The following is a 19786-nucleotide window of genomic DNA, read 5'->3' as shown; positions in this document are numbered from 1 at the left end:
TCACCCAGCAGACTAGCCTGAATCCAAGCCTGTAAACCTAGTTATAGCTATTCCCAAATCCTACAGACAGAGTTCCTCATAAAAAGTAGACCTGTGACCTGTTCCCAGCAGTCGATCTAGTATAGATTCACAGGCCCTTAGTGGCAACAGTCCTAAGGCCCACCTAACCCTCCCACCCGTGCCCGAACTTCACTCTCAAGGTTAATATCACATTGAATCCAATCCCTAAAGCTAGATTAGTGATTCTCCTTGAACTGTAGCCCTACATTGTTCATACGAAAGGCTCTTACAAACTGGGGCACATCAGCCCTAAAACTATCTTTAATACAACTCTTCCTAGTTACCCAAACCAGGCGAGACCTCTTGCATTACCTAGATCTAGGCAGTGTCAATAACCGTAACTTTAGCTTGATGGCCCCTTTTTTTCAGACCAGTAGTGTTGACTGCTGTGGGACTCCTGGCCTGTAGCAGTACATCTTTGTCCAGCGGTATGGCATGAATGACCTCTATTGTTACTCTCTTGCTTTCAGAGAGTTTCGCATTTCTCTGCCTGATCTTTGGTTCTGTTCCTAACTCATTTAGTTTCTTTAGTGTCGAGTGTCTGCTTTGCCAAGACTGATAACATCCCTATAATTTTTCTTCAAGCACTCTAAGAGCAGGGGGTTTTTATCATCGTTTCTTCTCTGGACCACTTTCTCCCTAAGCCTGAAGTTCACTCAGTTCTGATCGCACACTGAGGGAAACAGCACTGTGCTGCATCGTATAAAGCATCCATCCCTATTCCAGCATGTCTGTGATCTCCTAAACACCAGGTTCTGCCAAATGGCTCATCTCTACCCACGGCACTGCAGGCTCCCTTCCTCTCTGTGACCGCTGATCACTCATGGACTGGTCGGAGATAGCCAGCAGGATGCCGATCTGACCAGTAAGATGCTTTTGGCGTGTGGGATGACTATAATACACAGGTTTAGTTTTTGCAGGTAACTTCACTGTGTTTTCACTGCACATGTGAAGGTAAAGACAAACTTTCTCTTCCTAATTTAGAGTCTGGAGTGAAATTCTCATGGTCCTAGTTGCCTTCCGAGTCGAAGAGCCACACTTTTCCAGCACAATTTCTGCACTGCTAGGCACGGGCTCGTGGCACACAAGACAATCAGTTCTTCTCCAATACCGCTTCGTCCTTGATATAATTCATGTTACAATCAGTTTTATTTTAGAAGCGGTAGTAGATTTGACCTGTCCATCTGTTTATTTTTTGCCTTTTCTAGCACCAGTTCAAATATGATACTAGCACATAGATCAACAGGATTTTGGTTATCATCTTCTCAGGAAAAAAAAAACAAGCTTTTTTTTTTTTTTCCTTTAGGCAATATTCATTTGACACTGATTGTGCTCAATATGTACAACTTTTTATCACAGATTTTCTGGCATTTAAGTATTAAACCCGACATATTAATGCATCCACAAATACGCAGCTGAACTGAGCAAAGCAAGACCACCAAGTGGCGACTCCATTGATTCTTCGTATTATTTACTGTAACGCTGCTAGACTACCAAAAGTAAAAACCTTTTGTGGGGTATCCTCAAAAGCTATGAATGATGTCATTTCCCAGACAAAACTTACTGAAATCTTCAAACCATACATTTGACTGAACTAGTGGGTCATAAAAAGGAATTTTCTCATTTTATATTGCTAATTACAATGATTATGGGTTTGTTTTGCTCTGTAGCACTGTGAGAGATTTCTCTTAACTGGCTATTTGAATAGTGGAATATTTTTTTATTGCTCTTTGCTCTTGGTAATGAACTGCAGTTTACAACACTTTGATATTTCACGCTACTCTGTGTTCTGCAGCCGTCACGAGAGTCTGCACATTGATATAATACTGTTTCTTACCTCAGATAAAGTAATTTACCCTAAAAAAAAAACCCCACAATGTCAAAAATGTTCGCATGAAAAAAAGAAAATTACTGAAAATGATGCAAATACATCACATGTGAGTCAATATGTACCACAATAGGTAGGGCCTGAGGGACTAAAACCCTGTCTGCTAGTGGCTGCCTACTTCCCCTAAATTCTACATATTGCTCTCACCTAAGTTCAACAATCTGGAAGTTTCCAGCTTAAAGAAATTATTTATGCCATGCCATTTGTCAGAAGAGGGAGCCAAGCATTTCCCTTCTTTAACTTTGAATGACCCTTCTCCATCTTACCTCACTTGGAACTGGAGGGATCTCTCTCTCTTCACGGACTATAAAAGTGATGCGTTTAGACAGGGAACCTGACTTTTATAGGAATAACTTTAGGGAAAAATACATCCTGTTCTGAACAATCATGAAGAAATAACCCTTTTTCAGTATTTTCTTCACTAGCTCTAAAGCCTTGCCCAAAAAATACTTTGTTGAACAAGTTATATTACCACTCCATGGGATTGGGAATTTTTCGTGAAACCACAAATTTCTTGCATCATTATACGCCGTTTTTGGTCATAGCATAAGACTTCACCCTGAATCAGGGAGCAACTGAATTGAAATCTTCCACATGTCAATTACTGAACTATGGTGTCTCACTTCTGCATGAAGAAATTATTATTATGCAGAAATTGTATTTCATATCAGGAATTATTCTTGAGCTAACCCAGTCAATGCTGCTTACTTTTCTGCTGCAGTCAGACTTTTCATGACAGAAAACAGACAAGGAGGTTACACAGGATTAGAAATAAAAGCTTTATCATGGCATCATCCCATTTCTCCTACCAAAAATACGCTACTATCTAATTCCACAATATCCAGCATATATTCAATGGACTGAATGGGAATCACAGAATCGTCTGGTTGGAAGAGACCTTTAAGATCAGTGAGTCCAACCGTTCACACTGCACTGCCAGGGTACCTAAACCATGTCCCTCAGCACCACATCCACACGTCTTCTAAACACCTCCAGGAATGGGGACTCCACCACCTCCCTGGGCAGCCTGTTCCAATGCTTCACAACCTTCTCTGGAAACGAATTTTTCCTAATGTCCAACCTAAATCTCCCTTGGCACAACCTGAGGCCATTTCCTCTCGTCCTGACACATGTTTCATAGACCGACTGCCACCTTGCTATGGATATCCAACAACCTCAGAAGATTGGATTTAACTCTGAATCTGAATCTGATGTTTGGACAACCTGATTATAGAAGTACACCTGTTATTTCTTGGATGTGTAGCAAGAAGCTTGTTGTGTGTGTTCTCTTCTCTGTCCTCCTTAACAGCATTAGTGAATATTCTTCACCTGGCTTCTCCTGAAACATACATAAATGCATGTTTGGATACAGAACATCATGCCACTTGTAACACATTTTTAAATTAAAATAACTGGTCTGGAGGGTTGTAATACCTTTTAAATTTCTTAACCACTTCTGGTCTCAGTATACCCAGTTGTCATAAATCCATGAAAGATGAGGGACATATTTTTGTGGATTTCCACCAGGAGAAATGTTGGGCTCACACCACAGGTAATTTTGAAATCCCATGGCATTTTGTGGCAGTTTGATTTGTTTCAGTTACCCATCTACTGCAATTAGTTAGCTTATGGTATTTGCATGTTTTGTTGTTTTGTTTTAAAAGAAAGTCGTTTATTTTAAGAGAAAAAAAATCCCCACGGTATGTTTTATTTATTTCCTGAGGACTTTCACTTACATAAGTAGGCACTAAGCATTTGAAATAGACTTTTCAGAGCACAACAGTAAAAAACTTGAGAATTTGGCTTAGCTTCATTTAAAACAGTAAAAATTGACCTTGTAAACATTTCCATAGGAGGTAGGATACATACATTTGACAATCTGTCAAATAAGAGAAAGTAAACAGATACTCTGTGGTCCTAATAAATAATGAGCAACACAGGCATTAAATAAACATTTTTATACAAAAAAAGAAGATATAAGTAAAAGACTAAAATAGCATTTTTTAATAAATTATGAATAGATGTAATTATTTCTTTACAACTTAGTCTTGATTGCAAGAATCACTCACTCTTTTTGCTCACCCTGAATTTCTGACTGAAAAGCTGTAATGGTGAGAACAATTCTGAGTAATTCACAGGCAGGACCCAATCTGAAAATACCTATTTTTTTGTGTGGAGGGCTGTTAATATCTCTAAAATGGGTCCTTTAACATCTGTATGTAGTACTTTTCCACCAGCTTGAAGGGAATTGTCATCACGGCCTTAACGTCTAGATTTGGAAAGCAAGCTTAAGGCACTGACATGTCTCTCTTGGTTAGGTTCCTCCAGCAGCTGCTCCCATGAAGACTGTGTTGATTGGTGGTAAAGATGACACCATATCTCTGCTTGGTGGGCCATGGGACTCCATATTTTCCTGAGAAGGGAACTGACCAGATGTTCCATACATACACTGGGAAGAAGATGTGGTTTGCATGTTTGAAGCTGGGGGAAAAAAGGTTACCATCACTGCAAGTTTTCTATCTATCTATTAAATTCAACAAAAACACCCCATAACCCAATTTCATCTGAAACCGTTATCTACCAGGCACGCCATCTGAAGGACGGAAATGTCAACACTTCTATACTTCATTCAGTTTACCTATATTTCCATAACTTTTGTTCAGTGGCTCCTCAAGCCATCAAGGAATAGACCAATACCCACGGGTAAGTGAACTCTGTTAAGAAAACAGCTACTGCCTGAAGTTTACGGCTTGCATATGCGCCATTGTCTATGAAAATTGTGCAAAGCTATTCATGTGCACTATGCTCATCTTTCCATATCTTGCATTGTTCAGGTCCGTATTCCCTGGTGGTATGACTACCTACCACCTGATACCTATCAAGATACTTGATGGGCACATTATGGTGGTGCTGGGCTTTCCCCCCCTTCTTTAGCATCCTTTAAAGAACTGAATTCTTGCACAGCCTTAACGAGGCAAGTAATGTCTGATCTTTTGCACAAGGTTAATGGGTAAGCAGTAGGAAGAGGTAGTGTTGTGAAGAAATAAATGGTGCTCTAGTTTATACTTTCCATGCAACCCTTTTTGGAATGTGAGACCAAACTCAGCTGCCATTTGTTTAATGCATGTATCGAAACAAACTCTTTGGGGTTAGGAAATGTCACCTAAAACTCACTGCCAGCAGGAACTTTGCCTAATGCACACAGTTGTTGAAGCATAGGACAGGAAGGGACTATACCATAGGAAGTATTTATCTAGACATCCCTGACTCAGGGTTCATTTGATCTGTTTGACAGTGAGGATCCTTAAGAGCCCTTAGAAGAGCCCAGTCTGGTATTAGCTCAATAGTTAGAAAGTGTTTCCTAATATGGGGTTTTCTGCAATTCAGGCCAGTCATTCCACTCCTCGTGGATAATGGATCACACTCCTCCTTACGGGAGAGAAGAGTTAGTAAACCCACTGCACTTTTAGGGAAAATACATCTTACGATACATCCAAGTACTGAGCTGTATTATCTCTGCATTGCACCTCACATGCTATAGATGTGAGCTACAGTTTAACACTCAGCACTTGTTAGGACGCTATAAAGGTCATCGCTCTTCCTCAGACCTGGGCTATACTTACGCATAGGAGTCCGACAGACAATTGAAGGTGAGGACTCTGTGTAGTAAGAGCCTGTTTGTTTTCTTCCGCTGTCATCCAAGATATTCAGTGGATCATGTATGTCATTGTATGATGGCAGTGGTCGAATGCTGCTTACGCTGCTGATTACTGAAACATGTTGATCCACCATTGTTCCAAGTCTGTGAGAGTCTGGATAATTTATACTGTTTCCATAATATCCTGTTGACAGGAGATTGGAAAAAAGCAGAGTGAAACCACTGTTGAAGAGAAAGGGTAGGGTAGGAGCCTGTGATAACCTGGGACAAAAGGTAATTGCTACTGACTGAGTCCCTTGAGAACAAGACTCTTTGTGTGCACACACAGCCCAGTAATGTTAGTAACATACACAGCAACTGACCCAAAAGATGGGTGGTAACAAGGGAGGAAAAAGATCCTAAGCTTCCAGTGACACCTTCAGTACAGAATTGCCCTTCCATTCTAAGTTCAGAATCAAACCGTAGCTGTAACAGACACCGTGCGGACTCCCACCAACAGTACAGTGCTCCCTTCTGAAGCTCATGATCAAGGAAAGAAAATCTTATGGTAAGAAAATCTGTAGGGTAATCCATACTTACTGCATATATAAATCTATATGAAAGCAATGTTTCCACCATGTCTTTCCTCCAGAAGAGGAAGGTGGCTTTGCTGACTATAACTCTGAAGCAAATTGTGGCAATAACATTGTAAGTATGAGATGGGCCAAAGTCTCAAACTAATGCTAATGCATGTTTTTATACTTTGTTTCACCATCCTGACCCTATAACTAGAATGGTCCATTGTGTTGATCCCAGAGATAAACTATCTTAGGCCTGCTCTGTTTCATAATAGATGTTTAGAGAGCTTTTCAAGAGATTGTTAATCACAAGGTCATCCTCCTTTTGCTTCCTTTGTGCAAGGCGTGGTGATGGTGCCAAAGGAAGATTAGCACAGGGGCAGCAGACGCATTTGAGGTCAGCTGAGGATTCACCACAGGAAATTAAATCCTTAAGTAGCTTGTAAGCTGCTTTACAATCTCCGTGTGTCACCAGAGAACCGGAAAACAGGATGGTATAAGTAAGAGCTGAAGAACGTCTTGCAAAGGAAAAAAAAAAGCAGAGAAACGGTATTTTACTCCAGTAAGAAAAGAGAACAGAAGGGAAAAAGAAAATATATGTTAATACCATTGGAAGCATTAGTAGGATATGCTGCTCCTGGGCACGTAGACACTGAGTTGCTCAAGAAATTGAAACTCCCAGTATTCAGAAACTGCATATTGTGTGTGTCCTGAGACATGGATGAGGGACCATAGCTGGAAGGGGATCTGGCATTGTATGGAGAGACAGCACAACTGTTGCTGAAGTAGTCTCTGGAGAACTGCTGCTCACTCAAGGAATTGAATCGGCTGTGCTCTGTTCTGTGGTGGTAAACTCCTGAAGCAGAATGAGCCTGAGTTCTGAACACAGCCTGGTAATCGGAATTGTTTCCATAGTAATTCTGATTAGTCTGTGACAAAGTCTGATAGAGGGGCTCTGAGTAGGAAGAGCACTGTGAATGTGTGGATAACACTGGACCTACGCTTGGAGGTCTCACAGCCATTGGCCCCTGGTTGATGACACTTCCTCGGCTGGCCATGGCTGGTGAAATGGGTGGAGTCATCAGGTGACCAGTGCTTTGAGACAGCTCCATCTGACCTGGAATAAACAAGCATTAGCTGTGATCAGTGTTCATACCGCAGTGCTGCTGTACTAACAACCACTAACCCTCGAATGAAGTGTGAAACCTCTGCAAAGGACATGCGTTGGCCCCAGCCTATACAACAAACATTTTTTTAATCCATGGCTTCAGGCTATATAGATTCCCACTTCCATTCTCCAGTTTGGAGGCTGCCACATTCAATGGGAAATTCCAGCAGTTACAAGCTCCAGGTGTAACTGTTCTTTCTCTCCTCATCAGAACCTCCCCAAGCCAAGAGGTACAGGATTTTTACCATTGTTCCAAAAAGGATCTGTTACTGGCAGGGCGCTGCAATTGCTGCCTTCTGTAAATCGGCACAGAGGGCGAGCTCACGAAATGTTATTTACTGGAGGTCTTTATAAATGCATATGGTCATTGCTCCAACAGCAACGTGTTTCTCTGGACTGAAAACCTAACAAGCAAATAAGAGAAGGAGAAACTAGAAGAACAGATACACACCTGTCAGCTGCATATTCTCACTGTCTACTGTGGCGAAGGGGTTCAGCCCAGGAGCTACATTGCTGGGCTGGCCAGCTGACAAGGACACGTAGGTCTGCTCCGCTAGACACTCATTTTTGACTGAAGTGTCACTGGGCAGAGGAGCAGCTTTGTTACGGTTTGCTAGGAAGCAAGAGCTTGGTGATGCAGTAAAGGTGGCTTTGCTTGCATCTGGAAGAGAAATTAAAGCACTTGGTGGCTTTTATGTATGCTCATTGCACATAAACTCATTACTACTCAGACTCACTACTATACAGACAGCATATGAGCTGCCTGATTTTTTCATATCTTTGGTTGCTTATTTTAAAACCCAGCGAAGCCTCCATATTTTGCATGCAGCCAATGAATACAAATACCGCTCTAGTCTTCATCCTCCTGGTGTATCATATTCCCTGACCACAGGATCTACATCAGAGAATATCAGCTCCTTACTGAAGCCATCATAGTGAAGGTATGCATTAGTTTTATTCCCTTGAAGTAAATGTCAGCAGCAAAGTCAAGTAAATTGCACTAAGAGTGAGTCAGGCTCATGACATTTCATCCTAAAGAATTAACAATGGAAATTTTAGAACGCTTGAACTCTATTTTCATACTGATATCTTAAGGAAAGCATTTTTTTATACTCAGTAGTTCTTCAGTTTTCTGCAGACCGTTGATAAAGTCAATGGAAATGAATTTTGTTTCTCTTCCACAGAATAATATTTTAGCCGGATGCCAGGCTGCAAACTTGTGTTCCAACCTTGCAGGGATATGTGCATTTTAGTAACATTTAATACATTTGTAGTTCAAGGTGTAATTAACTTTGGCAGAAAAATTGGATTAGGAATTCCTGCCCTTTCTGCTTCTTATACCACTGTTCACACTTCAGCTTGTGGCCCTCCAGGTGTACCTACATACCAGTATTTGTTGCATCCAAGTTCATTTCAGTGATCCAGTGTATTCACATTCCCACAAAATGTTATTAAGTGAACTACGGGAGGAAGATGGGAATGAATTGCTGAGTGAATGGTCACAAGCTTTTCAGGTTGCATATAACCACACCTTCAGAGGTTGACAGTAAGCCTGCTTCTGATTAAAGTTAAACAAATATGTTGATATTTATATAACAATTTATATAACAAGTATGTTGATATGTAAAAATACAGGAGTACTTTCAAAAGAACCAAGCTCTAGTTACCCAAATTCTTCATGTATTTGTCCAGTAGATTCTGGAGTTCTTGTTCTTTGTCATTGTTGAACTGTGTCTCCATGGCGAGCAGGATGTACTCATCTAGTAACATGCGGATCAAATGAAAAGAACCTTTTGGAGGGGAAAGAGAGAGAGTAGCCAAGTTATCTTTGTGACCATCTCTCACCACTCTACAAGAAATGAGTGAAACAAACAAATAATTGTGGACTTTAAATGACCTGGCAAGACCAACAAGGAATAGTGCCTGACTTCTAGCTCTAATCTCTCTTTGCACTGGCCCACCTAGCTCAATTGTTTACTGTCCTGTAGGCTATTTGACCACTAATTACATCAAAGAAAAATACTGATGAAAGTGAGACATGCTTTATACTTGAAGAGCGCACACAGTGGAGCTAGATAAGGCTGGAGTCTGCTAGAATGCCTCTGCTCAATTTCTGTTTGCCTTGTGCTAAATAACCAGACAATAACTGGTGAAGTCTTTGACCTTATTTCAAGGATATATCACATTAAAAATGTCTCTCCTTACAACTATTTCAAATACCCTCCTAATTTTAGGTAACAGTGTACTTACAACTAAACTTAGGAAATGATGTACTGGGTTTAAAGTGCTCTACCATCTTTTATTTTATAAAAGGTTCTTTCTGACAGTCCTCAAAAATGTAAACATTTCTGAAGACGGACATATGAACCTTAATTTTTAAAAGCCACAAACACTGTTAGATTGGTTGTCTGCTGATCCCAGAATTAAATGTGGTGATCTGTCAAATTCCTTTGCTTTTATGAAAACATACCATGCACAAGAACATCTATACAGCAGTAATTTTGTACCAAACTGATCCAAATGTAAAACTAAATAATGTAAATCTGTTGGCTATATTGTTGGCTATCACTCTTTTATTGCCATATCAAAACAAAGAGAGCTTCTAGCTCTTATATGGCAAAGAAGCATGGAACAGCAACACAAAAGAAAAATACCTTTTAAAAATGAACGTGGGACACACGTCCCCAACAAAATATTGCTACCATTTGCTGTGAAATGCTAGTTTGAGAAACATGTTCCACAGCATTTGTAGCTTTGATCAAAGAAGCTTTAGACTAGGACAGGTTCCTCTGCTCAGGAAAGCTGGTAACTGCTAGCACATATATACAAAATACGAGTGTTTTCTTTCACAAAGCCCAGGTACCAAAACTTGACGCGTTGTTTAGAGTTAGGTTATGCATCACTCGAGCACCGAAAAAACTCCATTTGAGAAGGAAGTCCTGAGCTCTCTTCTTTAATGACCTCCCATTCTGCTTGCTTGCCTGAAAGGGAATGGTGAAATCCTGTTAAGTATGCTAACCTGTTTTCTGACACAGGAAAGAAGAAAGGAGAACTGAATATGCTTGAAAGTTCAAGGAGTCCTTGACTCGGGCTGATGTGGCAGTGTGGATCAAGCTGCCTAATTCAAACTATCTTCATAAGTGTGTCCTAAAGTGATAAAGAAGATCAGCACTCACTTCTTCCATGCAACCAGAGTAGACATTGTTAGATGAAGGAAACTGCTTACTGCTTGGGCTCTGCTGTGCCCCGAAGTTAAATTAATTACCTCATATTCCAATATTAAAGGTGCCAAATTGTTCTCTAAATATACAGGCGTATAGGGCAGAAAGAAGGAAAACACCCAAACCCTCTGGCGCTGTTACTCTAAGAGGGAACACAAATTAGTCTTTGTATTTTAATGTAATCCACATAATACTGGCCAGACTTTCTCTTACAAAATGGTATGTTTACTGCTGCAACACTGATGGTTTTAATGCTGCTCATTTCATACTGTCGCTTTGCTCTGGCAGTGATTTGTTCCTGTGGTAATGTATGCCCTGTTGCTTTCTTGAACAGCAAGCAGAAAGAAGCTGTTGTTTGAGTTTGACAGTAACCACACTTTAGCATGAACAGCAGGCAGACAGCAATGGAAGGATTACATGTTCTGTAAATTATTAGCTTCTGCTGAGTTGACCTAGCCTTCTATCAGCTCTTGTTGGTATTTCTTACCCTTAACTACAGGAAAACAACACTGGGAACCATCCCTGTAAGTTTAATAATACAGTAGCACACAGTAGATGCTAAAGGGGAGAGTGCTTCACCATTGCTGCCTGGTTTGTTTATCAGGAATTGTCTTTTGAAATTGTGGAATCAATTTTCAATCATAATCATTCAGTTCTACAATAAGTTGTGATTGCTCAGCTTCAGTGTGATTTTTGCAGCTAGGTAAGTGTGTATGAGGACTTGCTTTGGCTCTGCTGCCCTGAATCATCCAAAGCTCCTCGCTGTGCTGCTCACTTATGACAGCAAATGTCAGGGGGTGCTTTCAAAAGAAAGAAAATACCACTGTCTCCATTGATATTTGGGAAAACAGGAGACGAAAGGAGAAATGGCATTCTCATGGTTATTCTGCATCTGGCAGAGTCCCTCTTAAGCAAGTTAGTCAAAGCTAACTGCATTGTCTTCTCCTCTTGCAGCCATTCATATCAAGATGCTCCCTAAAATGGTTGATAAGATATTGCATTTCCAGATAGAACAAGACCCTGATGGGAAGACCAGCTGTTCAGCTACTAGCAAGCAACATGTAACATTTTATTCTGCTAGTTTACATTCACTGCAGTCACAAATCGGTTAAATAACTCTGAGTTGAGCTATAACTCAGAACTTGATGACGTTCTGAGCTACAGCGTCATCATTCCTGTATAATTACATGCATATAACATACTTGTGATCATAAAGCATCTTGTAAATCACGGTGGATAAAAAATACCAATTACTGCATCAAGCACCTCATAAAGCTACAAAACTGTACCTTCCATCCTGGTCTGTAGAAATCCTTCTGCAGCTTAGCTATTTCTGAATCCATCTGCTACCTTACCTTATATCACATATGGTACCAGCTGAATACCATGAAAGAAAGAATTGCTCCTCTAAGGAACAACTTTTGCTCACCTTATGTACTGAGCAATAGTCCTGTGATTCTGCATGCACAGGTAAGGTGGGTGGGTTTCTTTCACGTACAGTTTATGACAGTGCTGACTTTAGTGTTTTAGTTAAGATACTTCTTAGTTCGTCACACACAGAAGACTGTTCAACAGCACTCAGTGTGATTCATTACGGCACTGGAACCTTTCACAGTAAATTAAGAACTGACCCATTACAACAAAGAGATTGGAGCAGAGGTGAGAATCCCATGTGGGAAACCAATGGGACTGTAAAAGGAAGGGATTGCGTGAGGAATAAGGGGAGAAGGATTTGGTCTTGAGTCAGGCAGAACATTGGAAAGGTACCTTGATAACCCTTTGCTCAACCACAGTATCCAACCATTCAATAAATGATTCCACGGTGGCATTCTTCTTTAGAAGATCCTTCAGTTCTTGGAACACTGTAATAGAGTCATCTACCACGTAAAAAGGAGAACATATCATCGGATGCTATTCTGAACATGAGAAAAAGCCACTCACCAGCCATATGACAACAGTGTAGCATGGAAAAGAAAACCAAAGAATTAGAGGAGTGAAGAAATACGCAATTCCCAGCAAAGCGAGCAGGCACACATCCATCACACATCCGTATTTTAATTACTTAAGCATTACAATGATATAGGTTGTAAGATAATCAAGTTTTACAAGAAAATAAAAGCAAAAAAAAAAATGCTGGTATTTTCCATTCCTTTTAAGATTCATGTTTGAACATCTTTCTATTATTAAGTTTAGTAGTAAAGCTTTATCTGTAAAGTGGCAGCTTTGCGTAGTCTCTTAGGTTTCTCTTATATTTTACAAGTTTCTCACAATATAATGTAAAGCTTCAACTCCCATTTCCAAAAGTGCCTGAATGACCAGGTATTTCTCTTCTTTTTTTAATCAGTACAAAAGAAGACAAAGAACAAAATAGAAAACAATTATACAAGAAGCAGGAAGTGGGACACTCAAATGAAAATGTGAACAGGATTATGAACCATTAAAGAGAACAAACATTCATGATCAGAGTAATGATATTTGGAGGATAAGGCATTGCTATTCCTTTCAGCTCTCCAAACTCTGATCAACGTGATTCCTGTAACAAAAGTTATCTTTTTAATAGAGAAAATGTCTCTCTTTTTTCAACAACAAATAACGTATGTGAAAAGTAACACTCTCGAAATTCATCCTTAACTCCATTCTCTGTATGAAAATAGCTGTTACACTTTATAGAAAATCATGTATTTTTTGAAGATCAACTTTCAGCATAAAAAATCTGTTCATACCAAAAAAAAAGGAAACAAGATCAAACATTCATTAAATTAAGCCACAATGATATGGAATTTTTGAGACATCTTTCAAGAATTGGTCTGTGATAATACCCCCATATGATTAGGACAAAACATCAAAGGAGATTTTATTACACTTAGTGACTGACATGTAAATGATTTTTTCAGCAACCATTTAAAGTTGTCTCTCTGGGGTGGCTTCCCAGTGCAAGCTTTTGGTCTTGTAGGACATACTAAGGCAACCAGCTGATTTTCTTAAGTTAACCCTGATCTAGACTAGAGAATACAGTGTCCACATGTGCCTCTTCTCAGTTCCTCTCCAAGTGGACTAGTGTGGCATGGAATGAAAGAGTGAATTACTTTAACGATACAAATACATCACTATAGACTTACATTCACTGTAGACCTCCCCATCAGAGTCTGTGCTCCCGGAGACTGCCAGGAGTGCCTGAGAGCCAATACTATTCAAATCAACTTTTTCAATATCCGACACCATGGAATTCACCACATGCTGATCGAAAAGTGCTGGCCGAGCAATCTGTAAGCACAGGCAAGGTAAAAGACTGAGACCCTGTCGTGTTTTAAACCCAGCTGGCAACCAAGCACCACACAGCCACTCACTCGCTCCCCCTGTCCCCGTGGGATGGAGGAGGCAACTAGAAGTGTAAAAGTAAGAAAACTGACAGGTTAAGACAGAAACGGTTTAATTTTTTTTTAGAAGAATTAATGATAATAATGCAAAGGGGAAAAAAACAACCGAGAGGAAAATACAACCCAAGACAGACAAATGATGCAAATGAAAGCAGTTACTCACCACCAATCAAACAATAGCCAGCCAGTCCCCACACAGCAACCCACGCAGCTCCCACCAACCTTCCCCCTAGTTTTATTGCTAGCATGACACCATACGATACGGAATATCCTCTTAGTTAGCTGGGGTCAGCTGTCCCAGCTGCGTTCCCTGCCAACTTTTGGTGCACCCACAGCCCTTTCACTGGTAGGGTGGTGTGAGGAGGAGAAAAGGCCTTGACTCCTTGACTCTGTGTAAGCAGTTACTGCTCAGCACTAACGAAAACATCCCTGTGTTATCAACTCCGTTTCCAGCACAAATCCAAAACATTGTCTCCTACAGGCTACTACAACAAAAATTAACTCTATCACAGCCAAAACTAGCACAGACCAACACCTGGGGATCACCTCAATAACTCCTCAGGGAAAAACCATATTCTGTTTAGTTTTCTTATCATGGCTGAGTTTTTTGTAGATCAGATGAGATAATGTTTCCCTTCCATTAGACTTCTAATGCTCTTCTAATGTGCCCTCGTATCAGATCATCTTCATGATGTCACCCACATGCTACTTCTGTCTTAATATTTATGAAAGAGAAAACTAAGTCAAGATGAATACATGGTGCATCTATAGTTATTCATGAGGAGTATCACCTCAAAGCCCAAGCTGTTAGCACTGAAGTTCCCCAAAAGACACTGTATCCTTTTGTACAATCTACCAAACTATCATATGGAGGTACCTTCTCATTGCAGATACCTGTATCCAGTCAAGACAGCCTTAGAGCCCTCAGCTGCCTGTCACTCACATGTTCTCCTTTCAGTCAAAACTCAAAAAGAAATAAGCTCACTAAAGGATACCATGGACAAGACAGCGAACCTTTACTGGGCAAGAAGGATCATCTGGTATTTTCCAATTTGGAACTAAAACAAATGCCCTTATATTCCATGCCATCATTTCATTGCCCAAAGTCCCCATGATAGTAGTTCATGATAACCATAGTCTTTTCTCCCTTTTCTACTACAAAAGTTTGAAGTTTTGGTCAGATCTATTTATGGCCACTTCCTTCTCACATGGTTAAATATACAAGTTAGAAGTCTTGCACGACTAAAGTTGAACCTTGAAAAAGTAATGCATATATCTCATAGTCTTACTCTTTTACCTGTGCTAGGTGTAGGAATGACGTCTGCCGTTTCAAGGAGGAAACAAATCTTCGTGCAATAGGCAGTTTCTTATCTGTCAGGTTTTCTGGTAGATTCTCCAAAGAGGAAACAACCCACTGCTCCCAGTTTTTTGCAAAATTTCTTATATCTGCCAGTAAACTATAGGAAAAAAATGTGTTTTAGAAAAACATCAATAAAAATCATCTTGGATTAGTTCAAGTAATTGGGTTTCAATCTATGATTAACAAAGAGTTCTGGACATATCTGTGAATTACTCCTCAGTGGTCACCAAAAGGAGACAGGAAATGACCAATCATCAAAAGGCTAAAATTGACTATATGTTGATCTGTGTCTCCTGTGAGAAAAATTGACAGCCATCTGCCCATTGAAACAGGTTGAAAAACACCAGCTTTAAGAAAAAAACATAAGAAATCCAAGAACCATGAGAGATACCTGAAGCTAAAGACTTTAGTCAGACATAAAACCCTAAACAAGATGCCCTTCAAGGGAAACGAAAGATGAGAAGATTCAGATGTAACTTATAATAATCCTCTTATTAATGTCTTGTTGAGAAAATGCTTAGATGATGTATAGGATACAAATGGGAAAGTATTCTGGAAAAAAAGGTAACAATTCTTTTTCCTTAAACAACAGGAGCACGTTTCTTTCTTTTTTATCTTCTAGGGCTTTAGCGTAGAAGAAACCTGTTTCAAAATATCCAACAAGCAGTAAAATGGGACATAAAAATAGGTGTAATATTTTAAGGCTGTTCTATAGCTGTCCTCAGAGCTGATGGTATTTTGCCATACATACTCTACTGTTCTAAAACTAGGCATAAATATCATGAGAAGATTTCTGTAGGATATAGATTTTCTGCTGTTTACCTGGAATATACCTAATGAATGGAATGTAGCATTATCTTTGTCAATGTCTTACCTTTCTGGCATTTCTTGCATTGTTGCAGGGATGAGTACATCTGTAAGGACCTTCAAAAAGGTAACAGAAAATGATATCAAGCTTCCAGTGGCCATTTGTTCATTCACGTCTGCCCTGTCTACTTAGATTGCAAAGTGATAAGGAAAGGAAATGTATTCAGAATAAAGCCATTCAACCTATTGTCCAGATGCTTATACATCCAGATTTCTCCTATCACTATAAGATAGAAGCACACAAGGTATTTATATACCTAGACAGCTCCCGCTGATAATGTATGCCTGCATGCCAGTAAAACAAGGAAATTCATGTCTCCCAGTAGGGACATCAGCAGAAGAGAGATTATAAACACTTTGCCTTTTCTAGCATCACTGTGAGTCTCAGTAAAGCATTTCCAAAGTCCTCGAGTGCTGTTAGCCACTTGACTCTTCCTGCCATTCTGGATGTGGCGCTGAAGGTGTTCAGAGTTTGGGACAAACCCCCTATAGCTAAGTGTAGTGTGGAACTGTTTGGGCAAAAACCTGTGCCATCTGGCATGGTCTCTGGGGAATGCTATTGCAGAGGGCAAAGTTGTTAGCCCACACCCCAAAAATCTATTTCCATGTAAATGGTTTGGTAACAATGCAATAAAATCCCTCCTTCTTTCTGGCAGCTGTGCTGTCAATAATATCTAATATGATTATAAATGAGAAATAGTGAGAGCCAAAGGAAAGGCACGATAACAAATTTCTGAACTTCTGAGGAATTCTGTCTTATTCGCTTCATAATTTGGTGCTCCTGTAGTATTTCTTCTTGTGTCATGTTAAATATTTATTAAAAATAAAGTTAATATTGGATCTATTGGGACAGCATAGATCTATTGGGATCTATTGGGAAAGAGCAGGAAAGAACTCATAAAGTCAAGGTACGATACAATCTCTACAAGTAAATGAGGCTAATGGCTCATCGCCAGGGTAGTAATTATGACCTTTGATGCTAATCACCTTTACTTCACTCTGCTAATTAAAACACCTCTTCTTTACAGTTTTATATGCTTCTAAGAAATACACATTTTCTGGGTTTTTTTCCCCATGTTTTTGAACAATAAAGAATGACAAATTCTTGACAATAAGTCACTCAGTGCTAAACAGTCCCGAGTCTCTTGCTTTGACTGCTTGGTGTCTACTGCAATGCCGAAAGTTATTCCAATAGATATGTAGTTGTGAAATGTATTAGAGAGAGGATGACAATCCTTTCTTATATAAATATGGCATGTCCTCTCAGAGGATTTTTGCAGCTATTAACTAACAATCTGATCTGATTTTCCAAAGTAAAACCTCAGGGAACTTTGGTGACATTACTTTACTTTTTCCCCTATCACTTAATCCCGTCCTTCAATACTCCTTAGTTTCACTTAGTTTCAACTATTCATGTGATCTTGCTGTCAACTAGATCAAAGAACAGCAGATTTTTTTTTTAAATCCAAACCAGTTCAGAGTGCAACAGTTTTGATGGTACACCTAGCAGTACAGGAACAGAAATCAAGTGTAGCAGGCAGGAGTATCTTAATTCAGCATTGTTCCAGCTTTTTAACATGAAATAATGGCCTGACATAACCTGGGAGTAGCAAATTCACATGTGGAATCACCTTGCTGATCTGCCACAGACTCTCTCTGCTGGAAGAAATTGCAATAATCTTTTAAGTAAAAACAAGGCTTCAGTTTTCTTCCAGGCTTAACTTAGTCAGCTTTGTCAGTGAAGCACACAAGCATTTCTTCTAGCTACATTCAAGCAAGAAGCTCAGGGTTTCACCCTGAGTGTGCTGCCTACAGTCACACAACAAGTGTGCAACAGAGCTGAGAATGAACGTCTTCTCTTATGCGTGACAGATTTATGTTTTTGACCTCAATGGAATCCTTGCTGATACATACAAGTAAGAGGCAGAAAGCAGCCATGGCATTCTGTTATTCTAACTTCAAGGCTGCTTTTACACAAGCAAAAGCTGTAACATGGCTGAGTTATCACAGCAGCTAAATGCTTAACTTACCTTATACAGTATTGAGTCACAAACACAGAAGATGTCAATAATGATGGGATTTTCAAGCAGGGGAAGAAGATGGTCAGGCATTCCTTGCCAAAAATGTAGTAAGAAATGCTGAATCTAAAGGAGCGGGAATGAGATTGATGGACATAAATAATGCTTTCTTGGCTCGCTGTGCATATATACCAAGAAAGTGTGTTCAAACAACCTTACCTCTTCAAAGTTCCCATTAATTGCATTGTCAAGGACACATTGACAGTGTGTTTTGTACATCATGATAAGAGTATCTACCTATTTTGGAAGAAAGAAAGATTAAACAGTTTCTTAGCTCTCTCCTTTACTGCTATAGTGATCTAGGCTTCTGCTTTCTGTAGCTAATATTTAAATATGGATTATGAACTGTATTGAAATGCATATTTACAAACAGGCAGTCTGTATACCCAGAAGTGACGAGGAGGCCACTCCTCTCCAGTTTTTATCAACATCTTTAAGTCCCAATGCTATTGTCAGAAATGTAGCATCTGAATCTGTACACACACTGCAAATGTGGGTATCAAAGCAAGGCAATAGCTAGATTAGCCGGTCAGATGGTAAAACAAATTCACCTTTCTGAAGCTAAGATTAATCCCAATGAGTAGTGCAAGTTAATCATTAGGCTACTATAGGCGTCTATGAGTGTTCTGAAACATCATCTAGCTGGATAAATGAGAAAATAGCTGCCAGTCATTTGGTCAAAGTTTAATCACTGCCTTACACGAACTGAACTTTAAAAAGCAGAACCTGCTTTCATCTCACCAGGCTAATTCATCTCAGTGGAGTGTTCCCTTATTTAAAAATTGTGCAGAGGTATTACAAGACTTTGTAAAAAATGGCAGTAAATTTTTAAATTTGTAAAAAATTGAAAAAACAAGAAATTTGTAAAGTATTTTAAAGGAAAAAAATGCTGGCAAACCCATTCTTATGGTCTAGAATCACAGAAAATTTGTCACAGCTTGTGAATGTCTCTGGCAAACCAGTATCAGGTTTCGAGTGAAGGTAGTACCCCTTATTTCAATAGGTTTAACATAAAGGTTTCTTAAAAAACGGACCTTGCTGACTTTTACAGTTGCTTCTGTAACTACCTATCTTTGAAAAACAAAGGCAACGTGTGAGATTCGAGAACTTTCTAAAGAAGTTTTTTGGCAGCATTGATGGAAGTTTACCGTTTGGGTAAATTTGCTTCAGAAACATAAAATGCAGAAATTATCAACCTGCTTTAGTGCAGACAGCTACACTTATGGACTCTCCAGAGATTTCCATTGCATGCAATTTCTTAGGAGCTGAATGCAGGAGTCAAACTTCATGTATGGACTCTCTTCATACATCCCAGGTTCAATAACCCTTGGTCAGATAAGATGAAGGAGGGGTAAGACAGTAAGGAAAGAAAGCAGGAAATAAGAAAACAAGAAAAGAGGAAAGAGCAGCAAGGAAAGAGAGAAGAGGAGACACACAGACACTCATCTCTTCTCACAGTCTCCTCATAACTCTACGCGACAGTCACCCACAAAGTCCTGTTGGGCCCTCCCATCACCCTGGTTCCAACATCAGAGCAATTACATGCTGCTGA

General features: G+C 39.7%; 1 protein-coding gene across 1 annotated transcript in view; it reads right to left on the bottom strand.

Moving 5' to 3' along the window:
* Nucleotides 1-4262: 4262 nt before the first annotated feature.
* The window catches only part of RFX6 (regulatory factor X, 6), a gene marked incomplete at its 5' end in the record, with an annotated part of 32418 nt that continues 16894 nt past the window's right edge, over nt 4263-19786 (bottom strand). The window contains 12 exons of the mRNA XM_010134367.1: nt 4263-4429; nt 5572-5790; nt 6771-7280; nt 7783-7992; nt 8999-9121; nt 10195-10312; nt 12320-12429; nt 13672-13816; nt 15227-15386; nt 16164-16213; nt 18187-18300; nt 18394-18471. Of these exons, the coding sequence (XP_010132669.1) occupies nt 4263-4429; nt 5572-5790; nt 6771-7280; nt 7783-7992; nt 8999-9121; nt 10195-10312; nt 12320-12429; nt 13672-13816; nt 15227-15386; nt 16164-16213; nt 18187-18300; nt 18394-18471 (2004 nt within the window). The remainder of the gene's footprint in view (nt 4430-5571; nt 5791-6770; nt 7281-7782; nt 7993-8998; nt 9122-10194; nt 10313-12319; nt 12430-13671; nt 13817-15226; nt 15387-16163; nt 16214-18186; nt 18301-18393; nt 18472-19786) is intronic.

The sequence above is a fragment of the Buceros rhinoceros genome, unplaced genomic scaffold (assembly GCF_000710305.1).
Source record: "Buceros rhinoceros silvestris isolate BGI_N320 unplaced genomic scaffold, ASM71030v1 scaffold32704, whole genome shotgun sequence".
NCBI lineage: Eukaryota > Metazoa > Chordata > Aves > Bucerotiformes > Bucerotidae > Buceros > Buceros rhinoceros.
This window is presented reverse-complemented; position numbering and strand designations above follow the sequence as displayed.